The 13,404-nt window shown below is 43.2% G+C and overlaps 1 protein-coding gene across 5 annotated transcripts in view; it reads right to left on the reverse strand.

Moving 5' to 3' along the window:
* Positions 1–13,404, reverse strand: part of XDH (xanthine dehydrogenase) — a 77,404-nt gene that overhangs the window by 35,526 nt on the left and 28,474 nt on the right. For 4 of the 5 annotated variants that reach the window (XM_073338670.1, XM_073338672.1, XM_073338673.1 and 1 more), the window contains 6 exons: positions 7,885–8,069; positions 4,301–4,475; positions 3,480–3,569; positions 2,526–2,695; positions 1,018–1,141; positions 343–462 (listed from right to left, as the gene is read on the reverse strand). The exons of the other annotated variant lie outside the window; for it this stretch is intronic. In XM_073338670.1, the coding sequence (XP_073194771.1) occupies positions 343–462; positions 1,018–1,141; positions 2,526–2,695; positions 3,480–3,569; positions 4,301–4,475; positions 7,885–8,069 (864 nt within the window). The remainder of the gene's footprint in view (positions 1–342; positions 463–1,017; positions 1,142–2,525; positions 2,696–3,479; positions 3,570–4,300; positions 4,476–7,884; positions 8,070–13,404) is intronic. 5 annotated transcript variants of the gene reach the window in all.

Below are 13,404 nucleotides of genomic sequence, written 5' to 3' on the forward strand. Positions count from 1 at the left end.
ATTTTTAAGAGTAGGTTAGACAAACACCTGTCAGGGATGGTTTAGATAACACTTAGTTCTGTCATGAGTGCAGGGTGCTGGACTAGTTGGCCTCTCAAGGTCCCTTCCAGTCCTATGATTCCATTCCCAACCAATATAATATCAGAGCTTTATTTTGTTTTATTTAGGCTCTTCTACCACACCCATCAGGGTTGAGCTATGTCACAAATGCTAAAAACATGAGTGACTTAATACACAACAACAACAAGAATCCAATTAGCCATATTCAGGAAAACAGGACTGAAGCGGGCATTATGGGGTCTTAGGCTGACTAACCATATGATCAAATCTGAGCCATCCTACCTGAATGGTGACAATAGGTGTGAGGTCTTCGTATTTGATCTTTACAGCTTTAGCAGCTCTTCGAGAATGTTCATGTGTGTCTGCAACCACTCCACCAATGACATGGCCAATACAAGTGACCTATGCATAAAAAGTGATTCTAATACTCACTGTAATAAATCACTGAAAGGCTCACATTGATTTCTTTTTGTGCATCATATTTTTTGAGCAAATCAATTAAAACCAGCTTCAAGTACAATGAGAAATATTCTGATATTCAAGCACAGTGAGAAATATTTATCTACACTGGTGTAAATCCAGCTTAATGATTTGTTGCCACCAACCTGGGGCTTAAGAGTCACCCACACAGGGGGAAGTCAGTAAATACTCATATCCCCTTGCGTGACAACATGGCACCTTCTGTTACCGGTAACAGGACGAGTTTGGGGGCGAGTTTGTTGCAGCTGTCTGCAGGGCGAGTTTGTTGCAGCTGTCTGCAGTTTAAAGAAGAACATTCAGGGGCAGAACTCCTGGCCCCACCAAAGTTAATGTCAAAACTGCCACTGACATCAACAGAGTCAAGATTTCACTCCACATATTGTGGAGAACTTCCCCAGAAGTAGTTAACCCCACAATTTCCTGGCCTTTTATACTCCATACAGACAACTTTTTAAAAAAGGATAAGAAACTACATACCGTGTTATCAGCAAAAACAAGTTCATCATTAGCAACCCCAGTGACATTACTCCCAGGAATATCCTTAGCAGAGATGAAACACACAAAACCGGGGACACTCTGGGCTTCAGTTGTATCTATAGAACTAAACAAGTGAGGAACACCAACAGCAGAGAATTATTATTTTTCTTGTACATGGCACTATAAATTTACATGGCATATTAAAGATTCTACAGGGCCTGATTTTCTGCCCTGACTCTCTTGCCCTCTGTCCAGTCATTCACAGGTGTGCAGGGCAGGTGTAGAATGATGCCAGATCAGAATGGTAACACTTTGTACCCCTTTAGCATAGGTGTAAATGGCTACACAAGGGGCAAGGCAGTGAAGAATTATGCCCACAGAATCCAGGGGTCAGGATGGTCAAACACTCAGACTGGCTGGTTGTTCTCAATGTTAAGAAATTAGTAGTCCATAAAGGAATATATTTAGATCCTTTTACAATATGCTACTCTGAGAGATAAGCATCTCACTCACTACTACATGAATCGTTAACCAATAAGAGAATGCATAAACAAAATATCTGAGTTAGTTAGATAAATAGATATACACAGAGAAAGCTCCTTGTAATGGGTTGGTTGGGGCCATTTTTCGGCTCGCTTGTACACCATTTACACTTGTCTGTAAGTGTGATTACAATTTAAAATCCTGTAAACCAACAGTCTGATGAAATGGTTTTTTTAGTGACCACTGACAATGACATTTAGCTAAAACTTTTTTCTATAGAATTCTGTTTTCAGCTACAGCCAGTCAAAGGTGTTTCAGTCATCAATGAACTCTTAGTACACCAATATTTTCCAGACGGCCAGACAAATGCACGCTAAGGAGGATGGGAATGTCTATTATTATGGTTAATACAGGAAATAACCATTAAATACTCATGTAATGGTTTTAATATATTAATTTCAAAGTGCTTTCTAAAAGGTAGGTACACACTATTATCTTTGTTTACAGAGGGGAACTGAAGCACAGAGATGTGGCATGACTTGCCTAAGTTCACACAAGAAACAGAATCCAGGTTTCTTGACTTCCAGTCTGATGCCTAACCACTGAATTAATCTACTTCCCCAGACAATACTGTAATATACGTCTTTCAGATAAGACATAACATTGTTTCGGCCTTCCGATCATTATGGTTCTTAAAGATCCCATGGCACTTTTTGCAAGAGATAGATTGTGGTTTGATGTGATGGCCTACTAGCCAGTTATATTCTGCCTACCTAAATTGCCCTCCCAGCTGCTATGTCACTCTCTAGGTATGACTAATAGTGCCAGGACTAATCTCTGTGTATGAAACCTGGGATTCCTCTGGGACAAATGATGTGACATAAACATAATAAATAGATCTATTTATCAACCACTGAGAAGCAACCACTTCTGAGGAGAAACAGGGCCGGTGGTCTGGACGATGCTTGAGTCCTAAGAGTTCACAGTACACAGTACAAATGCCAGTGCACAGAAAGGGCACTTACATAATTTTGGCATGGGCTTTCGTGCTGGTGACCAGCGTTAAGTAGCGTTCGTTTTCATAGCAAGGCATGTCATCACAATAGACAGCCTCTCCACATGCCTGTTTGGCTGCTGAAAGGTGCACCACGGGCCGTCCCACCATATCTTCCACAGACTGTCCTGCAGGCACTTCCTGTAGCAAAACACACACTAGGTATCCTTGCTCCTACCATAGGGTAACCAGATGTTGAGGTGGCGGGGGGGGGGGGGGGTTAGGGGAAGGCATCTCCTATGACAGTGATGAGGGAGGTAGGAAGTAGCTGGAGTGGGGAAAGGGAAAGTAAATATGGGTGAGTGAGTATGAGAGTGGAACAGGAAGATGCTGTGACAGAAAAAGAGGTGGGGCAGAGAAATTCGGCTTAAAGACAACTCTAAGCTAAGGAGAAGAGAAGGTTTGAAGTGTTCTTTGACATGACCCAACAGCTTGAAGGGAGGGCTAGCATGGGAGAGTACAAATTTAAAAGCATATTCCCCTCTCTCTGCTGAGCAGAACTGGCAGTGAGTGGTGGGTTAATGTTAGCAGGCAGGGGGTGTTTGTGGATATGAGGACAGAGGTAGAAGGGAGCCAGCCCAAGAGCTTTGGGAAGCAGAAGCACAGTTTTGAATTGAATTTGGAACTGGATGGGTAGCCAGTAAATTTGACAAGGATGGGGGGGACGATGGAGCTGAACAGAAAGAGCTCTCTAGCTGCAGCCTGCTGGGAGTCATACACTTAGACAATCAGGTTTCTGGGAACCTAGAGGAGAAAACATCATAGTACTCCAGTAAGGAAGTGCTTCAAGCATCAATAAAGATCTCAACTGTGACATAATCCAGGCAAGGACAAATGCTGGCCATGCTCAGGAGGTGAAATAGAATACAGTGAGTCTGGACTCATGGAGGAGGCAAGCCTGGATTGTGTGCATATCGCTACTTACTTGGAAGAGTTGGACATTGGCAACAGGATCTTTACGAAACAACTCAGTGGCACTCACGTATTTGGAGGGGACCAACTCTTCAAGGTTATTCTGCCAAAAACATGTTAAAAAATGACCATCCCTTTTATCTGTTTTCTATTTCCCTTCTCTTATGTCTCCCAGGTAGCCTCTGGCCTCTTCCTCTTTTTCACCTAACTTTCACCCCAGACTGTGCAATTTCACATCTAACGTGGTTCAGCCTGCCGATGTAACCCAGCAGTTCAGTGGTGTGATATGTCCCCTTTACAGGCTGGTCCACATAAAGGAGTTAGACAACAGGTACTTTAGCTCAGGCAGTAGACGCTCATGCTCTTAGCAGAGAAGGTCCAGGGTTCAATCCCCAGTAGGCTCATCCATCTTTGTACAATGCAAGAGGCAATGTTGTCACAGGCCCCTCTGGACAGCAACAGCTCTGACAACAGTGTGAGGAGAGAGCGGAAACTTAGGCGCCTGCTTGTCAGCTACAGAGCTGAGCCCACTGTAGGAGAAGTGAGGGTGCATAGGCCAGGGTTGATCTAATGGATCTGCAGTGCAGATACTCTGATCTCTACCCTACACAGAAGAAGCAGCAGCAGCAGCCACAGCAGCTATTACAACACAGAGTGGCTTGGCAGAATGGATTCCTTCTGCACCCTCTCCTCAGCACAGGGCCTGTGCATTGAAAACAGCACTTTTCACAATGTGCTGAGAATCTGCCCACTCTGTCTGGGTTCAGTTCTACCGTGGAGTCTTTTATTTCACCCCCTCTATTCCAACCCCAGCAAGGGGAGAGCAGCACTCACATTCCCACTGGGTGACTTGTTTAATTTCTGAAGCACTATCAGATAAAATTTAAAGAAGAAACTGAGGGTGAGCGTGCGTCGGAAATCCACCATCCCACCGGGAGCTGAAGGAGACAGGTTCATCTCATCTGCCAACAGGCGGCAGGCTTCCTGCAGCAGCTTTTCATTCCATTCTCTGCACAGGAACAAATAAATAAATAACAATAATAATATGGAGCACTTCCCTAGCACTCTACTTTGTCAAAACATTTGCCAGACATTCACTAACTAATCCTTCCAACACCTCAGCATGACATCCTCACAAACAATGACAAATCTCTGTCTCATTTCTCATGCCTTACCCCTAGCATAACTGGGAGTTCTGTTTTAGTAAGGAGAAAGTAAGAGATGATGCAACTGTGCAGTGCTCTGCAACTGCATAATTGAGACCATTTCTCCATAGTACCTTCTCTGCTTCTGCTCTCTAAAACACTCCCCTGGTAGCCACCGTAGCAATCGTATAATCAACAACAATAACATTCCAACAGAATTCAGAGTAGCAGCCGTGTTAGTCTGTATTCGCAAAAAGAAAAGGAGGACTTGTGGCATCTTAGAGACTAACAAATGTATTTGAGCATAAGCTTTCGTGAGCTACAGCTCACTTCATCGGATGCATTCAGTGGAAAATACAGTGGGGAGATTTATATACATAGAGAACATGAAACAATGGGTGTTACCATACACACTGTAACCAGAGTGATCACTTAATGTGAGCTATTACCAGCAGGAGAGCAGGGGGGGAAAAAACCTTTTGTAGTGATAATCAAGGTGGGCCATTTCCAGCAGTTGACAAGAACATCTGAGGACCAGTTGGGGGTGGGGCGGGGGGGAATAAACATGGGGAAATAGTTTTTACTTTGTGTAATGACCCATCCACTCCCAGTCTCTATTCAAGCCTAAGTTAATTGTATCCAGCTTGCAAATTAATTCCAATTCAGCAGTCTCTCACTGGAGTCTGTTTTTGAAGGTTTTTTGTTGAAGTATTGCCACTTTTAGGTCTGTAATCGAGTGACCAAAGAGATTGAAGTGTTCTCCAACTGGTTTTTGAATGTTATAAATCTTGACGTCTGATTTGTGTCCATTTATTCTTTTACATAGAGACTGTCCAGTTTGATCAATGTACATGGCAGAGGAGCATTGCTGGCACATGATGGCATATATCACATTGGTAGATGTGCAGGTGAACGAGCCTCTGATGGTGTGGCTGATGTGATTAGGCCCTATGATGGTGTTCCTTGAATAGATACGTGGACACAGTTGGCAACGGGCTTTGTTGCAATGATAGGTTCCTGGGTTAGTGGTTCTGTTGTGTGGTGTGTGGTTGCTCGTGAGTATTTGCTTCAGGTTGGGGGGCTGTCTGTAAGCAAGGACTGGCCTGTCTTGCAAGATCTGTGAGAGTGATGGGTCGTCCTTCAGGATAGGTTGTAGATCCTTGATGATGCATTGGAGAGGTTTTAGTTGGGGGCTGAAGGTGATGGCTAGGGGCGTTCTGTTATTTTTTTTGTTGGGCCTGTCCTGTAGTAGGTGACTTCTGGGTACTCTTCTGGTTCTGTCAATCTGTTTCTTCACTTCAGCAGGTGGGTACTGTAGTTGTAAGAATGCTTGATAGAGATCTTGTAGGTGTTTGTCTCTGCCTGAGGGGTTGGAGCAAATGCGGTTGAATCATAGAGCTTGGCTGTAGACAATGGATCATGTGGTGTGGTCTGGATGAAAGCTGGAGGCATGTAAGTAGGAATAGCTGTCAGTAAGTTTCCGGTATAGGGTGGTGTTTATGTGACTATCACTTATTAGCATTGTAGTGTCCAGGAAGTGGATCTCTTGTGTGGACTGGTCCAGGCTGAGGTTGATGGTGGGATGGAAATTGTTGAAATCATGGTGGAATTCCTCAAGGGCTTCTTTTCCATGGGTCCAGATGATGAAGATGACATCAATGTAGCGCAAGTAGAGTAGGGGCATTAGGGGACGAGAGCTGAGGAAGCGTTGTTCTAAGTCAGCCATAAAAACGTTGGCATACTGTGGGGCCATGCGGGTACTCATCGCAGTGCCGCTGATTTGAAGGTATACATTGTCCCCAAATGTGAAATAGTTATGGGTGAGGACAAAGTCACAAAGTTCAGCCACCAGGTTTGCCGTGACATTATCGGGGATACTGTTCCTGACGGCTTGTAGTCCATCTTTGTGTGGAATGTTGGTGTAGAGGGCTTCTACATCCACAGTGGCCAGGATGGTGTTTTCTGGAAGATCACCCATGGATTGTAGTTTCCTCAGGAAGTCAGTGGCGTCTCGAAGATAGCTGGGAGTGCTGGTAGCGTAGGGCCTGAGGAGGGAGTCTACATAGCCAGACAATCCTGCTGTCAGGGTGCCAGTGCCTGGGATGATGGGGCGTCCAGGATTTCCAGGTTTATGGATCTTGGGTAGCAGACAGAATACCCCAGGTCGGGGCTCCAGGGGTGCGTCTGTGCGAATTTGTTCTTGTGCTTTTTCAGGGAGTTTCTTGAGCAGATGGTGTAGTTTTTTTTGGTAAACCTCAGTGGGATCAGAGGGTAATGGCTTGTAGAAAGTGGTGTTGGAGAGCTGCCGAGCAGCCTCTTGTTCATATTCTGACCTATTCATGATGACGACAGCACCTCCTTTGTCAGCCTTTTTGATTATGATGTCAGAGTTGTTTCTGAGGCTGTGGATGGCATTGCGTTCTGCATGGCTGAGGTTATGGGGCAAGTGATGCTGCTTTTCCACAATTTCAGCCCGTGCCTGTCAGCAGAAGCACTCTATGTAGAAGTCCAGTCTGTTGTTCTGACATTCAGGAGCAGTCCACCCAGAATCCTTCTTTTTGTAGTCTTGGTAGGAAGCTCTCTATGGGTTAGTATGCTGTTCAGAGGTGTGTTGGAAATATTCCTTGAGTCGATGTTTTTTCCATAAGAAGATGCTGAGTCAATGAAATTGAAAAGTTCCTCCCGGAAATGTAACGATTTCATCAACATTTAGGAATTATCAAAACGTTTCATTTCAACTTTGTTTTGATTATATATGATATAAAAGTCCAAATGATAAATTGAAAAGGGAATTTTCGGAATATTTCGTTTCTCTAAAAATTCTGAAATTTCTGCTTTTCGTCATGATTCAGGACTAAATAAAATTTGAAAATCTCGGAATTTCTCAGAGGACAAGAATTCTATTTTTGACCAGCTCAATCAATATATTCAAACAAACAGTGGCAGATCTAAAACATGACTATGGCTTAATGAAATAGCATCAGTGACAGACTCCACAGTTCTTTGAGGGTGCTTTAATCCTTGCAAGGAGTACTGGAAATCACACGAGATCATGAAGGGGTCTGGATAAGGTTAGACAAGCCCCCAGATCTATGCAGGGTTTTTTCCAAACTTCGCACTCTTCTGTCCCTTGTTTTTCATGACCTCTTACATATACCATAAGTGAGGATTCAGAAAATTTGGTCTGCTACTATAAAAATAACCCTTTAAAATGAACACTGTTGCACTAAGAGGCCTTTCTGTGCTAAAAAGATCAGATTATGATTCTCCTACCTGCCGATAAGATCCTGGCAAGTTTTTTCTGCCAGTACAGTTGTGGGAGCCATTCCTCCATAGGTCAGCTTAATCTCCTGGACTCGGTTGCTACCTTCATGAAACAGGACTCTCATTCCACAGGTCACTATAGCAATGTCATCCTCCCGACGGGAAGCCTGCTTGAAGGCTGAGAAATACTCACGCTAGAGGAAAGGAAAGAATTTGTTCTCAACCTGGGTCACAAGCAAGGGCAGAAGAATGTGGACAGCTGAGTAATCTATCTCTGTGACAAGGCTACCCAAGAGAATCCCAGATGGAGAGCTGACTTTGCATTCTGAATGAGGAATCATGCTTCAGACAAGACCATTTTTCACATGATTCAAAGCTGGGTGTTAGGCCAGCTAAGAAAGGTCCAGTCCATCAGGTGCTGTTATGAAGTCACTCATTCTTCCTGGGAAGGTTTGAAAACTGTTGGGGACTATTCTTTTGATCCTGTCCTCTCTCTTCTCTAGCTTTGGGAAAGAAATGAATGACTATGGATTTTCACACTACAGCTATATGAGTAACTGATTTTTTGGTTCACTGGCCAAACCAAAAAATATTTTTAAAAAATTGTTTGAATTTTTTTGGCAAACCAATAAGTTGAAAAAATGTTGTGTGTCCAAACAAAATGTTTCATGCAGAACTAAACATTTCATTTTGTTTTTGAGGATTTTCACCTTTTAAAAGCATGAAGTAAAAGTAAAACAGATTTCTAAATGATGAGTCATTTCTATTCAAAACAATCAAACCATTTCAACAGAAAACGTCAAAATGAAATGCTTTGAGTTTTTGGTGAAATTTTTAAACTATTTTTTGAGCAAAACAATTTGGCAATTTCAACATGAATTCACGAAATGTTTGGGTCACCACCTCTGCATTTTTTCGAGAAAAAATGTTCCAGAGGGAAAAGGTTCACCCAGCTCTATTTCCCTCTCTCAACAATTCCATCATTTTCTCATGTTAATTAAATACAGGCCTGATTTAAAAAAAAAATAGATCCAAATAACACAGATCTGGGGAGTCCTTGAAATTTTAACTCAAAGACAGAACTAAATTTCACACCAGCTGTAAAATGGGTCAGACTAAGAACAAGGATCCAAAGACCTCCTAACTTGTTCGTTCAGTTTGTTCTCCGGCGGGGTTTTATCCCATCTAGTTTATGTCTCCAGGAATGGGGATTCCAACATTCCTTTTACTTTTAAAAAATATCTCAGGCAGTTCTCTTCAGCAGATCCTAGTATCTGGCATGGACTCCCTGTATCTCTCCAACTTATTGGCTCTTTGCCTCATTCCAAAATATTCCTCTTCTTTTCTCTCTTGCTTCTATCGCTTAATTTCTGTCTACTCCTTATAACTAACTGCTCAAAGTTTTTCACCATACAAGCCAAATTTTCAGCAACACTCCATTAATGAATTTACAAAAACTGCAGGTGGATCAAAATGTGCACTCAAAAGCCAACATGAATTTGTGTAAAACTGGCAATTATATGTGCAATTGCTGAATTGCTGAGCTAAACGCAGATTAAGGGAAATCAGCTAAACATCTGGGGCCAGAACCTAAGGCTATGTCTACACTACCACTTATGTTGGCAAAAGTTATATCACTCAGGGGTGTGAATATTACACACACACACACACGAGTGACATAAATTACACTGGCACGTGGGCTAGTGTGCACAGCACTATGGCAGTGGGAGAGCTTCTACTGCTGCTTGTTGTGGGTGGATTTATTATGCCAACGGGAGAGCTCTCCCCAGTCAGCATAGAGTGGCTACACGAGAGATCTTGCAGAGGCACAGCTGCCTCAGTACAGCTGTGCCACTGTAAGCTCTCTAGTGTAGACATACCTTAGTTAGTGTAAATCAGTATAGCTCCAGGGGCACAAGGGAACCCAATCCCTGCTTGACTGGGACTGCTGATGTGTGGCTACAACTTACTCCTAACTAAAAGGTCAGCATGCAGCTAAACTTGTCCAAACTGCACACAGAGGATGGCATTTGATGGAATAAGGGAGTCGATGGGCAAGGGGTTTGTGACTTTGTTCTGCCCAGTGCAGAGGACCTTGCTGAGCACTTGACTCACATCCATGCTGGAGCATAACAACCACCTCGCATTCCTGCTGTGCACCATGAGTGCACTAGCAGGAACCTTTTCTTTTTCAGAATATTTTCTTCAGGGCACAAATAGCTGCCACATTCAACGCACACCAGTTCACCTGCAACTAATGATGCTCAATGTGTACAAATAATACCAGCTTCAACTAGCTGATTGGGAGGGCCTTAGTTCATATTGGACCTAGTCTTTCCCTGCTATACAGGGTATGAGAAACTCCCACTGAAATTACTGGTTTCCAGCAGTAAGCAAAGAATCAGTCCCTTTATGTCACTCTTTTCAGTAGTTTGCTGTAAAGAGTGTTCAGTGATGATATATATGCAAGACACTGAGCAGTAGCAAGTTCTGGTCAGTTAATTATCCCCCCAGCAGCAGCAGCCAGAAGTGATCCCTCTATTGTTTCTAATGAGTGCATTCTCTCAAGAGCCTGGTTTTGTACATTGCGAGCTCATTACTGGAAGTGCACAGCTGAAGCTTTCATGTCACATCCTCCATGCATCTTTCCATACACGGCCCTAATTAGTGGGCAGCCAGCAGATAATATGAAAGCAGCATGTATTGGTGCCCTGCTTGCCAACGCACCTCATTCTGCCAATTTGTTTGTTATGCTAATTAACTAGCAAAGAAGAGGAAATTCAGCCTCTGCCCTCACTTTGCATTTCAATGGAGCTTTCCAGTAATGAAATGACAGTGAGAGGTTGACACTCAGCAAATCTCCTGCAGACTCCATATCTGAGGCTGTGCCTTCACTACCCAAAAGGTGTGTTTTTTACAGTGAGATACCTAACACAAGCTAAACAAGGCACCTGCAGCTTACCCCACCATGTACCTACACAAGGTCAACACTATGCTCCCCCAACACACAGCTGACTTTGGCTAGCTATGCTATGGTAAAACTACCATGCCTTGTCTCCACTAAGATTTTACAGTAGGCTAGCTAACTTGCATTAGTCATCTGTCAGTAAAAACACATCTTTTTGACTGCGAGCAGTAAAGACAAAGGGAGAAGGGGTTTTCCTAGTAGCATCAAGAGTTACAGATGCAAATCAAACTACCTTTTTCTTTCCCCTCCCCCAAGTGTCAGATGGCAGCATCCCCAGCTTACATCACATTAACAATGCCAACTCAATGGACAAAGTGTAATAGCCAATGTTCACATTTTCAGGGACATCACTGCCATGTGAACTTCTTCCACCACCCAACACCACCTCCGTCAATCTTCACAAAAGAGGGAGGCCAGTGGAGATGTCCAGTAATAACATTACAATTAGAGGACACTAATGTGAGAGATGAAGGAGGGGTTGGTTGTCATCCTTTGAATTTTCTCCTGCTGGGTAAACCCGTTTACATCATGAAGCTGAGGATACAGAGCAAAACTCAAGATGAAAAGATCCCAAAGTGCAGGTGTACAAACCAGAGGGATCAGCATTCACCATCAAAATGCCATCTCTACGGGATAAAACAACAGTGTAACAAAACTACAGCAACACTGAACAACAGTGAAGATTGCTGAACACGGGGCTTGAAATCTCTATTTTGTTATAACAGCTGTACACAGGTGTGACACCAGTGAAATCAACAGAATTACACCAGTATAAAACTGGTGTGACACAATGGAAAATCAGACCCTTCATACTGGCACTGTGCTAAACCAGCCTTTCTTTATCTTGGTTTACCAATTGCCAAAAATTGTGATCCCGGAACACCTTGACTGCCACTTAGAAGAGGGAAAATCCTCCTACCGTATAGATTTGTCCATCCATTGAAAAACTTTAGTCTTGCTGAGCTGATCTCCATAAGCCAAAGTTCAGTCAAGAGTTCATGATATGCCAAGAGTTCAAAAGTAGCTTTGGGTTTCAAGGTCAGATGGTGACCATCTAGCATGACCTACAGGTCATGTCAATTAAGAACATAAGAACGGCTATACTGGATCAGATCAAAGGTCCATCTAGCCTTGTATCCCGTCTTCCAACAGTGGCCAATGCCAGGTGCCCCAGAGGGAATTAACAGAGCAGGTAATCATCAAGTGATCCATCCACTCCCATTCCCAGTTTCTGGCAAACAGAGGCTAGGGACGCCATTGACGGACCTATCCTCCATGAACTTATCTAGTTCTTTTTTGAACCCTGTTATAGTCTTGGCCTCATGTATGACTATGTATGACTCATTATTGATAATGCTAGATAGAGCCTTTTACCTCTGTATAATGACAGGTTTCAGAGTAGCAGCCATGTTAGTCGGTATCCACAAAAAGAAAAGGAGTACCTGTGGCACCTTAGAGACTAACAAATTTATTTGAGCATAAGCTTTCCGTGAGCATCCGATGAAGTGAACTGTAGCTCATGAAAGCTTATGCTCAAATAAATTTGTTAGTCTCTAAGGTGCCTCAAGTACTCCTTTTCTTTTTACCTCTGTGTGACTTGTTAAAATTAAACCAGGCCAGTAGTGAACAGATCTGATCATTGTTCAGTCTAAAGTGAGTTTCATGGCTTCAGTCCAGGTCCCAGCAGAATAAAGTCCACATTGCAAAAACCACCATCCTGATCAGCCTCTCTGTTTACAGTCTCAGCAAACAGGCCAAGGACTGTATGGACACAGAGATTGCACTACCTTCTTATCCCTAGAGACTAACTTTTCAGCGCACACTCAAGAAACATAGATCCATAGATTCCATGGCCAGAAGGGACCACGGTGATCATATAGTTTGACCTCCTGTATAGCATAGCCATAGAACTAACTTCCCCAAAACAATTCCTATAGCAAAAGCATCCAATCTCGATTTAAAAATTGTCAGTGATGGAGAATCCACCACAATCCTTGGTAAATTGTTCCAATGGTTAATTACAATAGAACTGCATGGGGAAGTTTGCAGTGCCACCAGCTTCACTGTGATCAATACGGAACTTGAATCTGCAGGAATGTTAAACTAGCACCTTCTGACAGATCTAAACTCACTTGGGAGGAAAAAAAGCCCCAAAACACTCAGGTGAAATGTTCTGCTGAACTGATTACTTCCTGTACAAGTTAAATGCCTGCATTTGGTAGGCTCTTCTCTCTGTTTTCAGCTGTGTATTTCTCCATAATGCCTGCTTCCCCATGTCAGCCCTACTCTTATTATAGAGGAATGGCTCAGAACTTCACTGGTCAACCAATCAATGCTCTGGTACTTTACCTCTCCAGTTGTCATCCTGCTCCTTATGGAGATGGAACTGAACCACAACACCCATCACAGTGCAAGCAGAATTGTTTTTGACAATTAACTAGCAGTGAAGAGTCCAAAAAACAGCTGTAGTGGGGAACTGGCTGAAGATAACAAGTCCAGTTTGCGACTTTCTTGGGGAAATACCTTGTTAGACTAGCCAAAACACTGGGTAGAAAAGCCTT

Source organism: Lepidochelys kempii, chromosome 3 (assembly GCF_965140265.1).
Source record: "Lepidochelys kempii isolate rLepKem1 chromosome 3, rLepKem1.hap2, whole genome shotgun sequence".
Taxonomy (NCBI): domain Eukaryota; kingdom Metazoa; phylum Chordata; order Testudines; family Cheloniidae; genus Lepidochelys; species Lepidochelys kempii.